This window comes from Carettochelys insculpta, chromosome 3, assembly GCF_033958435.1.
Source record: "Carettochelys insculpta isolate YL-2023 chromosome 3, ASM3395843v1, whole genome shotgun sequence".
Lineage (NCBI taxonomy): Eukaryota > Metazoa > Chordata > Testudines > Carettochelyidae > Carettochelys > Carettochelys insculpta.
The window spans coordinates 171,731,717-171,749,321 of NC_134139.1; the positions used below are offsets into that span (position 1 = coordinate 171,731,717).

Genomic DNA, 17,605 nt, shown 5'->3' on the forward strand with positions numbered 1-17,605 from the left:
CAGCCTGGCCCTCCCTGGGACCAGCCTCCCCACATGTGTGGCTCTCAGCACTGTCCCTGGGAGTGAGTGATGACTCTTTCCTGCAAGCATGCCCACCTGCCACATATCTTGGTGGTATGTCTTGGATCAGGTGGGTGCTCATGTTTCTGGCTTCCTTACAGCCATGGCAGGGGATGGTGGCCCCTCCTCCCAGGTCCTGGGGCTCCTCCAGCCTCCCATGAGGCTGGCAGCAGGCTGGTGCCCATACCTGGGGGCTGCCCGCTGGGTCTGGGAGGGACATGCTTCCTTGTACATGGTTGCACATGCTGGAGCCACAGCGTGAGGTCCCACCCAAGCTGGCTTGGTGAGCCTTGCTGCACACCCTGTCTATGTTCAACCCCCCATTCCCTAAGATGTGTGATGCAAGGGGCACTTACCAGAGGGTGCCTCGAACAGGTCCAGGGAATACCCTGGATGTGGCCTAGCTGGAGGGGGCTGAATCCAGGACAATCACCAGCATGCTGTCACTTGACTCAGGGTCTGAGTCCAGCTCCAGCTCTGGCTCCAGCTCCAGTAGGGTCCTGGTCTGCTCCTCCTCTGGCTCTAGCTCCAGCTCCAGCGGTGCTAGTGGTGGGGCTTCCTCCTCACCTTTTTCCACAGCTGTGGTCAGGGAGGGGGAACAATCCTTGCCCATAAGGAGCTAGTGAAGCTCATCAAAGTAGGGGAAAGTGGCCGGTCTTGCCTCGACCTCTGGCATGTGCCCCCAGCCCAGATGTACCCCGTCTCAGTTCTTTGACCTTCACCCAGGCTGGCTTCATTGTCTCGGTGGGGTGGCCCTGGTCTGTGGGGCTGGTGGCCAGGCGGGCTTCTACCAAAGTGTTTTGGCTCTACAAGGAGGGATCCAATAGTATCTCCTCCTCGGGCCAGAGGCTGATCAGGTCTTTGATTTCTGGGATGGTCTATGACAGGGCCTCTTATTTGGTGTTTGGCAGGGGGCCTCCTGTGATCCTTCCTGCAGCTTCCTGGAGTGCTCTAGGGGGTGGTGGGTTGGCTGGCTTACAGCCATTGACGGAGGATAGTTTGGAGGGAGCAGCTGTGAGGGCATTGCAGGGAGCAGATTGTAGCTCTGCTGCTTCCATGCTCTCAGCTTCCTGCCATGGGGTTTCTGGGGCTCCCTGCACCTTTAAGAATGGCTGGAGGCAGAGAACATAGAGCTGTGATTACAGTTGACAGGCATCTCCCAGGGCCAGCTGGCTGGCACTATGGAGGACTGTTCTGTCAACAAATGTTCCCCCTGGAGCATCCAGATGTGTTTTCTGTCGATAGAATCTGTTGACAAAGGTGTTCTGCCTCATGGGAGAGAGGCAGAAGTCTGTTGACAAAAAAGCCGCATTCTGTTGGTTTACGGTAGACAACACATTTGTAGTGTGGGTGCTACATGAGTTTTGTCAATGCCTCTCTAGTGTAGAAATAGCTAAAGGTTTTGTGTGGAGCTCCCTGTCAAGAGAGGATTCCCTGCATGCTGCTTATCATACATTTATGATTACTACACTGCACTATGCAAATTTCTGACTACCAGGAATAATAATCTGTAGCTATTAAGGAATCCTTTCATTCCCAGGGAAATTTCATTTCCAGTTTTTACCATCTCATATAGCCTTTGTAGAACTGGGTGAGAGCTCAGGGGCTCTGCCTATTAACATGACTTGTAATTCAAACAGAAAAATCAGTTTCCTTCCATATTAGTGGTGTTCTGATTGATCAAGAGCCAACACAGCACCTCTCATGCTCATTGATTACATTTCTCAATTCCCATGTGACCCTTGTGGATTGTCTCTAGCATTTCTTTTTGGAGGCTCATGGGAATTACAACCTAACTGTCCCTGACAATTATCCAATCTATCACAATTACTTCATGTCTGCAGTTCCAGTAGTTTTTTACACTTGGACAGAAACTACTTATTTCTTTAGGCCAAACTTTAATGATCACTTCTTAAAAGATCCCCAGTTTTTCATCTTTCTGTTTTTCCCATCTCATTTGTTGCAGTTTCCTATTAGCTACCAGAATTAGCTTTATAATCAGATTTACATAGGCTAGCATGTAGGTCACAACCCCGTCATATTTTTGCAGTTTTACCATAATGTTTTGAAACCTTAAAATATGGTCATTTAGCGGTGGGCTTAATAACAATATCAGGGGCTTGTGATCTATTTCCACTTCCACTATCTGGACATAGAAATCCCAGTTGAATTCCTTATGGGCAAATAATATTCTGAAAATCTACTTTTCAGTCTTTGTTTATCTGATTTCTGCTTCAGTCTTTGATTTGGATGCATATGCCTCTGTTTGCAGACAATTCTCTTTCTTCTGTAAAATCATTGAATCTAACCCATACTGTGAAGCATCTGCAGAAATTTCAATAGGCTTCTCTGGTCAATAGAACTTTAACACTTCAACAAAATTATTGATTTAAACCTCATGATTCCTCTGTTTTGCTCACAAATACCAATCATTTTTATTGTCTATGGCTATGGTTACACTACAGCAATCAGTTGACAGAAGTCATTCCTGGAAGAGACTTCCCAACAAAACTTCTGTCAACATAGTGTGGCTACACACAAAAGCCAATCAGAAGAATGCGGGAAACAGATGCTCTACGCCCTCCAAACAAGGCCTCTGGGAGGCTTCATCTGCCTCTGGGTTGGGTTAGGCTATGACACCTCACTACAGAGTGTTATTTTAATCTCACATCTTCTGAATTTCTGCCTTTGTTTATTTATTTGTTTTGCAATCGATATAATTTATCACCGTTCTTGTAATAAAATAATAACGTTTCCATAAACACTCAGGATATTTCACTTGGGGTGCATCTACTCTAGGAACTAACTTCAAAGTTAACTTAGAAGTTTGGCACTACTTCGAAGTAGCCAGCAGAAAGTCTAAACATTTATTTCCTTACTTCGAAGTTAACTTCAAAATAAGGGAGCCCAACTTCAAAGTATTTACTCCATTCCCGGGAATAGAGTGCTGAACTTCGAAGTCTGTTACTTTTAAGTAAGCAAGTTTGAAGTTATATTTGTAGTGTAGACACGGCCTTGGTATGTTAGCTGGAGTTAGGTATAGACAGATTGTGGTAAAAGGAAGATCAATACAACAAAGAGGATGTAAACAAAATGACAAAGTATGCAACTGGCCTTGAATCTTGGAGTTTTAATCTCTGTCCATTTGCTGAAACACCACAATGGATTGGTCACACAGAAACTTCTTCTGTCTTTCCCTATTTTTTCCCCCATAAGCAATACATTCCTTGATCCTGACAGAAAACCACAGTCAACATTTGTCACCTGCTTTTTTCAGGCATTAAAAATAGAATAGGTAGATCTTCCATTTTTGAGGGAAAGAAAGGGTCATCAGACAATCTGAAAAAGCAAACGGAGCTTAATGACTCGGTCCTGGAAAAACAAAGTGCACTGATCCTTTGCCTCCAGACAGAACCTTAACAGTGTTTTGGAATAGTGGTCAAAATAGATGGAGGAGATTCATGTAAAAAGTTTTCTGTTCACCCCTTCTTCTGGTTCTTGTCAGGCAGTCAGAAAGCAGAAGACCAGAAATCTAAAGGGCAGGCAATGTGATGTTAATTGGAGTTATTCCATTACTGCTCTGATGCCACAGAGCATTGTCTGGGTCACCATTCACCATTCCCTCCTCCTCCTTCCTAGCAGACTCATACTCACAATGCATGACCTTAATCAAGCCCCTTATAACTTATAGTCATCTTCCATTTTGGGGGGTCATGAGCAAGGTTCTCTCTGAGGTGTTTGGCAGCATGGTACCTCAGCTTCTTAAAGAGCCTTGCCCAGGCACTCATAGCTGGTGCAAAGGGAGCTGCTTGTGTGGAGAGGGGCAGTTCTCTCTGATCTACAGCAGCAGCTCCCTGCTGAGGATGGAGCAGCATGCTCCTCCCAGATGGCAGCGAACAGAAAGAAGACATCTCATTGGTGGTTCTAAGTTTGTAGGTGCGCCACCCTTCACTGTCAGTCTCTGAGGCTGATCATGTTTCTTTGCTGTCAAGACTCTGGAATGGCACTCTGTACAAGGGGAAAATTAGTTACTTTTAGAGCTCAAAACCACAGGCTGTGTCTACAGCTGAAAGTTTTGTTGACAGAAGGAGCCTATATAAAATAAGTCTTGCTACTTTATTTCTGTAATCTTTGATACACAAGGTTGTTCTATCAGGCACCAGATTGATGAAACACACATTTTGAGTTCATAGTTTATGACATTTGATATCTCTATCTCTCCCTAGCAGCAGTCAATCTTTCAGGCTGTCATAGAAACCTGGTCAGAGTTTTTCAACTCTTCTTCCTCTAGATGACCTGTCTAGAGGAGAATTTTGCTACAAATATCATTGATAGCGTGGCAGAGAACATAACTTCTTTTCCACTTCTTTTCAACTTTTGTGTCAGTCTTTCCTTAACTCTGCCTCATCATTTTTCAACAATCTGTAATGTTCTTTGCCTGAAGTCATTCCAGGGCTCTCTGCCAACTCTGGTTCCCTTTCAAAAGGGGATTCTCCTTTTTCCAGTTTGACCAATTATTACAGTCTCTCCAGCAAACTGCCCTACTTGCAAACATCTTAACCACAGACTCGGCAAAAAAAATATTGTTATTATTTACATCTTCCATGAAAATATTTTTCCAGATGATGATCATGAATGATTCTTTCCATGCTATAAATGCACATTTACATCCCCTTAACTATAATGCATCACAGTATTATCAAACCTAACTAGTTTTGCTTTATGTACAAGTTTCTTGCTAAATTATCAATAAATTCATTAGTTAGAGGTAACTAATAGATGATCAATATATTTTACTTTATGGCTATGTTACATGGAAAAATATATGGTTCAAGCCTAGAATTTTAGTTTGTCAGGATGAATTTCAAAGGACTGGATTAAGTTTCTTTCTCTGAATGTAGTTTAATTTTGTCCTGAAAATTGCTAGTTGCATCCTCACATCTGTAGAGATGTAAATATTCAGAGGTGTGTACTTAGAGATGTAAGTACTTGATCATGACACAGTTACTTAATAACAGAAGGAAACTATAGTCATTCTAATAACTCTAATCACCAATATAACTGTTCAAGTTGCAGGGAAACAGAAAGAGGTAACTGACTGGCTTATAACATTAAATCCCAATACACTGTCCTATGATTATCCTTTCTCCCACAAACCTGGCACAGATCAATCCTTGCATGGATTACACTTTGCACTTCTTCTCATTTAGTGATCTCATCCTGTTTTCCTTAACCATATCTTCACACTAAATATCTGATAAACCGAACAATCTGTCCTTAAAAGGACTGCACTGCTGGAAATGTTTGAGTGGCAATTGGTGTGAAATGTGAAAATAATATTTGAAATTCTCAGTTTTCCTGTACTATATCAATAAGAAAGTTTGCAAATGGATAGTAGAGTGGACAACATGGAAAAGGGGAAAATAGAAAACTTTCCAGTTTTTGTGGAAAGGTAGTGAACATTCTGGATCCTCAAGAATAGGAAAAGATATTATGAAGTAGCCTCTCTGAAACAGGAATTAGTAGAATGCAGAATCCTCTATGAGGTGAGTTTTAATTTGGGGTTGCCCAGAATCAAGATAATGGTGTGTAGGAAAGGACAGGGAGAAGCTACAAGACTACACACCATAATCTTCCTCTTGTCACTGAAATAGGGTAGGTCGCCTAATGATAATGTTGAAGCTGCAGAATAAAAAATGTAAAGGATGAGAAATGACATCACAGATTTAAGTGCACATACATGGGCATCTGCGGTTGGATTAAGTTGGAAAGTTGGATTAAGATCTGAATTCAGGTTCATTTTACCAATGTACCTCCAAAGGGACAGGATTAACAAAAGAGAAGAACCAATAAATATGCTAAGGAGCAAAATAGATCCAATGCTGTGCATTAGAAAATTAAGCTCCATAGAATATTTTTGTAGTGTGACATCATTCCATTGTGTGAAAGACTATCTATGGAATTGTCAGAGGATATCCAATTGGTATAGGAATAGTTAAACAGTATACAAAAGACTGTGATAACCATGGAATACATCACAGAGCCCAAAAGTAGCCAGGGTACCAGAATGGAGAGTCTCAGTTTTAACCATCTGAAGACAGATTGCTTGAAAGTGGCAATCTTCACACCTTAGCACAGTGAAAGGCAGCTTGCAAAACAGACATTCACTTGGTTTATGTAGATGGCTTCAAAAGACTGTTTTCTTTGGAATGGAACATAGAAATTTGGATGTAACCAATATAGGAAACTTCCTTATGTCACAAGCAATTGTAAGCAAAATCTGGAGAAAGTCAAGCTGGTTGGGATCACATCATAGGGAATCAGTGTTCTGTTTTTGACCAAGTCAATGCAATTCAAGCCAACAATAGATCCATTTGCAAGAACTGCTGAAAATTCCATTGCTGATATAATCAAATAAAATATAATATCAGGAGCTAAATAATATTTCCTCCTTAATTCTTAGCTTGTTGTTCACTTCTAATGACTTTCTAGAAGGCTTGGTTAAGAAAACAATAGCTCAGAAGACTTGGTTTAGGAAACTGTTCATGTCTCGTTCACAATATACAAAATTATTCCTTTTAATGCAGGTTCAAAAGCAGAATGAAAATTGAGTTTCATCTGTTGCTCATATATAGCCAGGACTTTTTATAAAGATTCAAATCTACCCGGGCCTCGAGGCAAATGCCCCCTTCCTTCTCATCACCAAAACTCCTGGTTGGCAGGCCTAATCTCATCAACCATCCCAGACCTGGAAAATTTTCACTAGCACTGGGTGTTCAGGGCACTGCTTTTAGCTGCCTCTTTTCAGTGACAGATTTACATCAGTGTGGCAAAATATAGTCTTGGTCAGTTAAACAAGATTCATATGAAACAGAAGGTAAAAAGAAAGAAAGGAAATAAAAGAAATAACGTAGAGAAGGAAAGGGACTCAGGATGTTGGAAGATAGAGGAAGATAAAAAAAGTGGCACTTCGGAAGTGGTATTCAGAATTCAGCTTTCTGGAAGCTGACTAAAGTAACCATGCCATCTGAGTCCTCTGTCTGGATTGATTTGGTCAGAATATCTCTCAGGATTAGGAGAAGATCGATATCCCAGATGACGGTGAGGAAGGAAACCATGATGATGAAGCTTGATGCAATGGTTGTTGTCAGACAATTGCCACTTCTACTATATTTTCCCAGAAATGTTTGCTTTTTAAGCAGCCCAGTTGGGAGTTTTGAGCAGAATAGTTCATATCTCATTATTTTGTCCACCATTAGACCTAATTTCCTGCTCACCAATTTTATTTCAATGATATTTTCTGGTACACTCATCACAATTTTAACAATATCCTTGAAATGAATCACTAATACATTTCACTGTGTCTCTTTTTTCTATCGTCTCTTAAACAATTTTAAAGAACAGATCATTATGAAAATTTGTGAACTTTACAGACAAGTTTGCATATCAGATAAATGGGTAGGTTTAATTATCATAGCACTTATATAAAATAATTCTCACTACTTTATTTCTGTAATCTTTGATACACAGGATTGTCCTTATCCGGCACCAGACTTATGAAACGTGTATTTTGAGCTCATAGTTTAGACATATTGGATCTCTCGCTCTCTAACAGCTCTTGATCCATCAGACTACAACAATCAATTGGTTAGAGATTTTAATCTCTTCTTCCTCTGGATGACCTGTCTAGAGGGTAGAGGAGTACTATGCCTCAAATGTCATTGATAACATGGCAGAGAATACACCTTTGCTTCCACGTGCTTTCAAATTTTTATGTCAGTGTTCTCTTTACTGTGCCTCAGTGTATTATCACAGTCATATTACAAAGCTCCAGCATGTTGGATACAATTCAATGTAGTCTAATCATTTTTCAGTTAGCAATGTCTGTGTGAGTTTGTTGTTGAAAGTTCTACTGAGGAATAATAATTTTCTCGACAAATCTGCAGGGGTCAGCATAGACAGATACTGTCTCATACACAAGTTGGAGAATTTGGTAAAAGTCTTTTGTTTAAGGCTGAAAAATACAAGGGCCATATTTGTTTTCCCAATGTCTTCCATTTTGGATTCAAAGAATAGGAATACATGTTATGAAGTACCATTTCTGAAACAGGAATTGATAGGATGCAGAATCCTTGATAAGGCAAGTTTTAATTTGGGATTGCCCAGAACCAAGATTATGGAATGTAGGAAAGGGTAGGCAGAACACATAAAAATACTCACCATAATCTTCCGTTCATCTCTGAAATATGGTACTTTTCCTAATGATAATGTTGAAGCCACACAATAAATAATGTAAAGGATGAAAAATGACATCACAGACTTAAGTGCACGCACGTGGGCGTCTGTGCTGGGATTCCTAAAACTTGGATTAAGATCTGAATTCAGGTTCATTTTCCCGATGTGTCTCCAAAGGGACAGGGTTAACAAAACAGACGAAGCAATAAATATGCTAAGGGGAAAAATAGACCCTATGCTGTGCATCAGAAGAGTGAACTCCAAAGAATCTTTTTTGTACTGTGGCATTGTTCTATTGTTTGATAGACTATCTGTGGAATTGTCAGAGGATATCCAATAGGTATAGGAATTTTTAAGCAATATAAAACAGACTGTGATAACCATGGAGTACATCAGAGAGCCCAAAAGCATCCAGGGCACCAGAATGGAGAGTCTCAGTTTTAACCATTTGAAGACAGATTGCTTGAAAGTGGCAATCTTCCCACAATAGTACAGAGCAAGGCAGCTTGCAAAACAGACATTCACTTGATTTGTGAAGATCCAGACGGCTTGAAGAGACTGTTGTATTTGAAGTGATTCCAAGAAATTTTGTTGTAACTTATATAGGAAATTGAGTAATGTCAAAAGCAATTGTAGGCAAATTCTGGAGAAAGCCAGACTGGTTAGGATCATATCAAAGGGAGTCACAGTCCTACTTTTGGCCCAATCAATACAATTCAAGCCAACAATAAACCCGTTTGTGAGAACGCCCGCTGAAAATTGGATTACTGTTGTGATCAGATAAAACATAATGCCAGGTGCTAAAGAATTTTTCATCCTTAATTCTTAGTTTTTTGTTCACTTCTCATGACTTTCCAGAAGACGGGATTTAGAAGACATGAGTTAAGAAGACTTGGTTTAGAAAACTGCTCACATCTGGCTCAGGGACTTACAAAATTATTCTTTTTAATACAGGTTCAAAAGCAGAATGAAAACTGAGTTTCACCTGTCGTTCATATATAGTTAGGACTTTTCATGAAGATTCAAATCTAGTGTCTATTCCATTAGTAAATGTATAGTGTATGGAAAAAGGTATTTGCATGTCCCTTTCCAGAATATGCTATTAGTGACTAATCAAATTATTATTTTAATAAATTTAAAACCTAAAAACTTATTTGAATATGCTATGTGTTTTCTAAAATAAGCATGAGATAAAAAAATGAGTTTTAAATTAGCCTCCAGCAAAAGAAACAATCTTATATATACATTGCAGTGCTCAATGGAAATTGGGAGGTACATTTAGATAGCTATGACAAAGTATTCAGACAAATGTGCAGAAAAGGCACTTACTTTACTCTCACATTTTGGGAAATCCTACTCTGGTTCATTTATTTGGTTTGCAATCAACATAATTTGTCACCATTCTTGTAATAAAATTATACCATCTCCATCAGAATAATCTCCATCAGCATTTACGATATCTTACTCAGTGTGACCGTTTCTACACATGCCACTTTCCTGGAAAGTGGCAAGCTAATAAATGGCCCGAAATATGCTAATGAGGCATGGATGCAAATTCCCCACACCGCATTAGCATAAGGTCACGTGATTGGGAGTCCGGAAGACGTTCTTCAGGACTCCAAAACAAAGTGTAGAAGCGCGGCCCCCGGGGGTCTTCTGGAAGGAAGTCCTTCTTCCGGAGGCCCTTCTTCCCAAAAAATTTTCAGGAAGAAGGGGCCCGCAGAAGGAGGATTCCCCTGAGGATTCCCCTCATTAGCATATTTTGGACTGTTTATGAGCATGCCACTTTCAGAGAAGGTGGCATGTGTAGAAATGGCCTCTGTGTGTTGAACATAGGGGTAGATAGATTATGGTAAAATGGAGGTCAATACACTAAACAGAATGTAAGGAAAATGGCAAAGAAGAATTATGCAACTGATCTTGAACCTTCGAGTTTTAATGTTGGCTCATATGCTGAAAGACCACACTGGATAATTCACCCAAACACTCCCGTCTTGGCATATTTTCTTTCCCCCATGTGTCGTACAATCTTTGATCCTGAGGGAAAAGCACAGACTACAGTCATCATTCATGACCTGCTCTTTTAAGAGAAAGTCTAATGCCTTTGTGGGAAGAAAAGTAGAATAGGTAGTCCTTGTCTCTTTCTCAGCAGTCACCAAATAAGGAGTAAGATGTCTTCATGTCACCGTCCTATTTGTGAGTCCATTGATGGGTGACCAGCCCAATTCTGGAACTGCAGGTCTTATCGCAGAAGGGGCAGCTGTTGGTAACTCTTGGAGAGGCGTGAGGCAGTATTTGCCACCATTTTCTCCTTCTCCATCTCTTCTCATTTGTGCTGCAGTGGGGACTCTCAAAGGCTACATCTACACTATGAAATAAAACAGACTTTTAATAAATTCAACTTTTTAACCTTGAACTTATAAAATCAAAGTTAATTTTCCACAAATGTTCCAGAAAATTGACCTACCTTTTCTCTGTGTTGACTTACCACATCTTCATTGCTTTACCTAAGCTCAACTGCTTGATCTTTGTGGCTACCTATCCCTCAGTGCCTTGGCCCTGTTGCATTCTGGAGGTTTTATACTACTGGTTGGCCGTGTCTACACATGCCCCAAACTTCGAAATGGCCATGCAAATGGCCATTTTGAAGTTTACTAATGAAGCGCTGAAATGCATATTCAGCGGTTCATTACCATGCGGGCGGCAGCGGCGCTTCGAAATTGATGCTGCTTGCAGCCGCACGTCTCGTCCAGACAGGGCTCCTTTTCGAAAGGATCCCACCTACTTCGAAGTCCCCTTATTCCCACAAGCTGATGGGAATAAGGGGACTTCAAAGTAGGCGGGGTCCTTTCGAAAAGGAGCCCCATCTGGACGAGACGCACGGCAGCAAGCCGCGTCAATTTCGAAGCGCTGCTGCCTCCCGCATGCTAATGAAGCGCTGAATATGCATTTCAGTGCTTCATTAGTAAACTTCGAAATGGCCATTTGCGTGGCCATTTCGAAGTTTGGGGCACGTGTACATGTAGCCATTGTGGGGGAAAAAATTGCCTAGTTGCTTGTGGATGTTTGATGTCACTATCCCAGAATACAAAGCACACTCCCAGAATTCAGAGCACCCACTAACCATGCAAAGAAGGAATAGGAGATCATGCCATTTTCTCTGACACAGCACTAGTGCAAGCATGAATCCTCGAATGCTGCCCAGGGAGTCCCTCTGCATCTCCAGCATGGACCACAGGACTTCAGTTTGGTCTGTCACAACCATGATGAGCTGTGCTGCATCCTCTCTCAGGTGCACCGATTACTCTCTCCTGAACTCCAGGACAGTTTGCCACCACTGTGCTGTGTCCCTCAGGCTGGCAGTGGATGCTCTTTCAGCCTGCTCCAGGTGCTGCAGGATAAGGCCCTTCTTGGACTTTTTATATTTCCTTAGCCTGTATCCCATGCTGAGAATGCCTGCTGGAAGGTGAAGGTCAAAACTGAGATACAATTCACACAATGTGCTTACCCATAGAATGAATGGGTCTCTGTTTTTTTTTATTTTGCAAGGCTGCTTTTGGCTTCTTAAGAATGACAAGGAATCAAACTCTGCATCACATCAGCCATCACTTACCCAGACCATTTAATTGTGGACATGGTAAGCTATTGTTCTCCTAACTAGGGATGGAGGAGTGGAGCGTGCAAAACAGAGGAAGCTGGTCAATGTCTGGGAGCAGGGTCTGCAGAGCCTGGCAGCTGTATGGCGAGGGTGAAGGGTTTGATTCCAGCTACATGGACGGCGAGGTGGGGAAAATGAAAAGAAATGCAGAGGGACTGTTTTCCAGTCACATTGCAGAGGGAAAGTGCTTCTCAGTGGCTCCCAATCAAGCCAGCAGCATGATGGGAAGGGAGAAGGCCAGGAGAGTGCCTGCTGAGTGGAGGGAGGAAGTCAGAGCACCCGCCAACCATGTGGTGAGGCAATGTATTCCAGGGAAATATAATATCAATATCTAGATGGTGGTTGGTTTCAAGTGGAGTGCCCCAAGACTCAGTTCTGAGGTCAGTGTTGTTCGACATCTTTATTAATGACCTGGATAAGGGACTGGATTGCACCCTCAGCATGTTTGTACCCTCAGCTGACACTAAGCTAGGAGGAGAGGTAGATACATTGGATGGTAGAGATTGGATCCAGAGTGACCTGGATAAATTGGAGGATTGGGCCAAAAGAAATGTGCTGCACTTCAACAAGGAGTGGGAGAAGTGGGGTGGAGCATGAATTGGTTGATTTATGGCTCCTTTGAAAGGGCTAGCAGGGAGCAGGAGGAGCTGATAAGTGGAGGATCAGGTGCTCTAGTGCATGACAGCTGCATGGGGGAGGATGATAGATGGGTATTGCAGGGCCACAGGTAGCACCCCAGTGTCTGTGGATTGCTGTGGCCCACTGAGTTGAAGGAGGGCCACTCACATGGCCCACTCACTAATCATGGTTGCCTATTCCTGGTCTAGGCACTCATGATTGTGAGAAAGTAGGCAATGATTCCAAACAGTCACTCTGTTGCAGGGATGCTGAAAATTTTTGGTCATTTGTTTTAATAGTAGAGGTGTTGTGTGACATTGAACCAAATTATAAATGCTGTCTATGAAGAAAATCACTAGAATTCAGGGGGGCTTCTGCAGCATTCCCTTCACCCGTAGTTCTACTGTCTATGTCTTATTGCGGGATCAGGGACTATCTCTTATTTATTTGTTTTAGCAAAGACAATGGAGCCCCAGTTGGATAGCTGCATTGTTAGATTCAGATTCTCCCTTCTGGCAGATTCTCCTGTAGATAGATATGAAAGGCTTGGAGCTCTGGCTATAGTAAGGGTGATTCTGATGCCTGGCTGTAGAGTGATTGAGAAGTCACACGTGTTGCGGAGTCAGTGGGTTGCCTTTTCCTTTGTGAAATATTTACTAGCCATTAACATTGTGGCAGGTGGGACACAACAGCTGTGGGACCATTCCCTCACAGCAGGAATTCCCAAAATTGTGACATAGTTTTCCAGGTTCTCCCTTTGGCTTCAGAACAGCAGAATGGTTGGCAGTGCTAACAGCAAACTTGTGCTATCCCTTTTTGCCAATGAATGCAGAACTCCAGGGCAACGAGGCAAGGCTTTTCCAGAATAACTAGAAAGTAGGGAGCCTGAATTAAATCAGACTGAATGGTATCCTGATGCCTGTATGTGGTAATGATCTGGTAGATGATTGGCCCCATCGCTAGGAGAGATTCCTCAATCGTCACTACTAAATCCACAGAATTTTTATGACAGAAGGGATCCTCTGGACCTTGGATACATACATTACCTGCAGCCCCTGAGTTGATCAGAGCTTTCAGGTACAGTGTTGAGCTCATCAGGAATAAGACCTGTAATGGTACTCAGAGTTGCATCAGTCATAGACTCATGATTGCTGTCATCCCAACAGAGGTGCATGGAGGGCAGGTGTTCCTGGAGGGAGAAGGGAAGTTGTCCAATACAAACATCCTTACATGGAGTGACGCAGACCATGCCACTGGTTTGAAATTTGCAAGGCATCTCAAGGCAAAGCGTGTGCTGCCCCCACAATACCAGCATTGGGCATCTGTGATTCTCAGCCTCAGACAGGGTAGACAGGTCTGGTCAATGTGCATGGGTTCTAGAGCCTGGCCTTAGGTGTGCTCTTGAGGGGTCACAGGCAGGAGTATTGCTGGGGCTCAAGGGGCAATGTGTGGGTCAGATTCTGACACTGCTCAATAAGGCAACTGTGAGTTCTGATACATAGGTCAGGTCACTGAGACAGGAAATGACTTGACCAGAACCAGTTCATTCTTCATATCATCATTCAGTATGTCGTTCCACTCAGTCTGAGCAGAGAGATGACAGAATTCTGCAGCACACTGCACAGATGAGCAATCCCTTTTTCCAGTAGCATTTGCAGTGTACCTTCAGCAGTTTGGGAGCAGTGGGGTTGCTGAAGATAATCAACATTGTCTGAATGAACAGTGCCAACTGGCCCAGGACTATTTAGAAGGAGGTCATCCCAGGTCAACGATTCCACAGTGAGCACACTAATGATGATGCCAATTTGGGCGCATTCTGTGGGAATGATTGAAAGTGTAGCCAAAGGGGCCTTCATTGGTTTAGAAAACCTTAGAACTCACCATGGTTATCACTAAACTTACCTCAGAGAAGGACCTTTGCCCCCTGGGAGGTCAGAGAGCTGATGAAGCCATCTGAAGTTGTAGGACTACAGTCTGTACCTGAAGTGTGAACATCTGCACATACGAATTCTGTACAGTGACCCACCAGCTCCACCAGGAAAATTTTGACCAGAGTGGGTCCATGCTGGTGAGGTGGGCTCCTAGCCTCTCTACAGGGATACTCAAACTGTAGCTGACTAGGCTGTGGGCAATCATGTCTACTGGTTAAAATGTATTTGTCCCACCAGTGAGAGCTGGGTCCAGAGTGAGCAGAGTCCATGAATGATCCAAGGGTCAGTATTAGAAGGAAAGAAGCCAAGCATCAGAGCCATAGGGTAAAGTAGAATCATAAGTTAAACACAGAGTGAAGGATCAGATGGGAAGAGGGTCTGGAACGGGGACTGGAAAGTGACTGGAGCAAGGCTGAAATAAGGTCAAGCATAGCTGTGGTCATGAGACACTGAGAATCATAGAACAAAAGAGCTGGAAGAGACCTAAAAAAGCCATCAAGGTCAGCCCCCCTGCCCTAGGCAGGAGCAAACCCATAAGATCAGCTCAGCCAGGACTTTGTCAAGGCAAGACTTAAAACATCTCCAGGGATGGAGACTCCACTATTTCCCTGCGTAGACCGTTCCAATGCTTCACCACCATCCTAGTGAAAAAGTTTTCCTAACTTTCAACCTGGACCTTCTCAAATGCAACTTGAGACTATTGTTCTGTGTTCTGCCATGTGTGACCACTGTGAACAGCCTCCTTCCAGCCTCTTTGCAACCTCCTTTCATTAAGTTGAATGCTGTTATCAAGTCCCACCTCAGTCTTCTCTTCTGCAGACTAAACAGTCCCAATTCCCTCAACCTTTCTTCATAGGTCATGTGCTCCAGCCCACTAATTATTTTGGTTGCCCTCCCCTGGACCCTTTCCAGTGTATCCACATCCTTCCTATAATTGGGGCCCCAGAACTGGACACAGTACGCCAGATGCAGCCTCACCAAAGACGAATAAAGAGGAATAATCACTTCTCTGGATCTACTGGCAGTGCTCCTCTTGATGCAACCTAATAGCTGCGTCTACACGTGCACGCTACTTCGAAGTAGCGGCACCAACTTCGAAATAGCGCCCGTCGCGTCTACACGCGTCTGGCGCTATTTCGAAGTTAACTTCAACGTTAGGCGGCGAGACGTCGAAGTCGCTAACCTCATGAGGAGATAGGAATAGCTCCCTACTTCGATGTTCAACATCGAAGTAGGGACCATGTAGACGATCCGCGTCCCGCAACATCGAAATTGCTGGGTCCTCCATGGCGGCCATCAGCTGGGGGGTTGAGAGATGCTCTCTCTCCAGCCCCTGCGGGGCTCTATGGTCACCGTGGGCAGCAGCCCTTAGCCCAGGGCTTCTGGCTGCTTCTGCGGCAGCTGGGGATCTATGCTGCAGGGACAGGGTCTGCAACCAGTTGTCAGCTCTGTGGATCTTGTGTTGTTTAGTGCAACTGTGTCTGGGAGGGGCCCTTTAAGGGAGCGTCTTGCTGTTGAGTCCGCCCTGTGACCCTGTCTGCAGCTGTGCCTGGCATCCCTATTTCGATGTGTGCTACTTTGATGTGTAGACGTTCCCTCGCTGCGCCTATTTCGATGTTGGGCTGAACAACGTCGAAGTTGAACATCGACGTTGCCGGCCCTGGAGGACGTGTAGACGTTATTCATCGAAATAGCCTATTTCGATGTTGGCTGCACGTGTAGACGTAGCCAATAAGTCATTAGCCTTCGTGGCTACAATGGCACACTGTTGACTCATGTCCAGCTTCTCATCCACTACAACTCCCAGGTCCTTTTCTTCAGAACTACTACTGAGTCAGTTGGACCTCATCCTGTAACATAAGAACATAAGAATGGCCATACTGTGTCGGAACAAAGGTCCATTTATCCCAGTATCCTGTCTGCTGACAGTAGCCAATGCCTGGTGCCCCAGAGGAGGTGAACCGAAGAAAACGATCAAGTGCTTTGTCTCCTGCCATCCATCTCCCGCCTTCGACAAAAGGCTAGGCACCATACCTTACCCTTTGCTAATAGGCATCTAGGGACCTAACCTCCAAATATTTATCGAGCCCTTTTTTAAACTCTGTTAGAGTCCTGGCCTTCACAGCGTCCTCTGGTAAGGAGTTCCACAGGTTGACTGTGCGCTGTGTGGAGAAAAACTTTCTTTTATTAGTTTTGAACCTGCTACCCATTAATTTCATTTGGTGTCCTCTAGTTCTTATCTTATGGGAACAAGTAAATAACTTTTCTGTATTCACTTTCCCCACACCATTCTTGATTTTATATACCTCTATCATATCATTCCTCAGTCTCCTCTTTTCCAGACTGAAAAGTCCCAGTCTCTCTAGCCTCTCCTCATATGGGACCCGTTCCAAATCCTTAATCATTTTAGTTGCCCTTTTCTGAACCTTTTCTTATGCCAATATATCTTTTTTGAGGTGAGGAGACCGCAGCTGCACTCAATACTCAAGATGTGGGCATACCATAGTTTTATATGGGGGAAGTAAGATATTCTTTGTCTTATTTTCTATCCCTTTTTTAATTATTCCCAACACCCTATTTGATTTACTGACTGCCGCTGCACACTGCATGGATGTTTTCAGAGAACTATCCACTGTAATTCCAAGATCCCTTTCCTGATCTGTTGTAGCTAAATTTGCCCCCATCATATTGTATGTATAATTAGGGTTATTTTTCCCAATGTGCATCACCTTACACTTACCCACATTAAATTTCATTTGCCATTTTGCTGCCCAATCACTCAGTTTGCTGAGATCTTTTTGAAGTTCTTCACAATCTGCTTTGGTTTTGACTGTCCTGAACAGTTTGGTGTCATCTGCAAACTTTGCCACCTCACTGCTTACCCCTTTCTCTAGATCATTGATGAATAAGTTGAACTAGATTGGTCCCAGGACTGACCCTTGGGGAACGCCATTAGTTACCCCCTTCCATTATGAAAATTTACCATTTATTCCTACCCTTTGTTTCCTGTCTTTTAACCAGTTCCCAATCCAGGAAAGGATCTTTCCTCCTATCCCATGACCACCTAATTTACCTAAGAGCCTTTGGTGAGGGACCGTGTCAA

General features: G+C 43.2%; 1 protein-coding gene and 1 pseudogene across 1 annotated transcript; both read right to left on the reverse strand.

The window, feature by feature from the left end:
- Positions 1–460: 460 nt before the first annotated feature.
- LOC142010720 (taste receptor type 2 member 2-like) lies at positions 461–7,178 on the reverse strand (annotated as a pseudogene).
- A 967-nt stretch (positions 7,179–8,145) lies between these two features.
- On the reverse strand, positions 8,146–9,084 carry LOC142010722 (taste receptor type 2 member 7-like). Its single transcript, XM_074989138.1, has one exon. The coding sequence runs from the start codon at positions 9,082–9,084 to the stop codon at positions 8,146–8,148; it is 939 nt and encodes a 312-aa protein (XP_074845239.1).
- Positions 9,085–17,605: the final 8,521 nt, after the last annotated feature.

Excerpts from the sequence above, each read along its gene's own strand:
- LOC142010722 (XM_074989138.1), bottom strand. The coding sequence starts at position 9,084 with ATGTTTTATCTGATCACAACAGTAATCCAATTTTCAGCGGGCGTTCTC.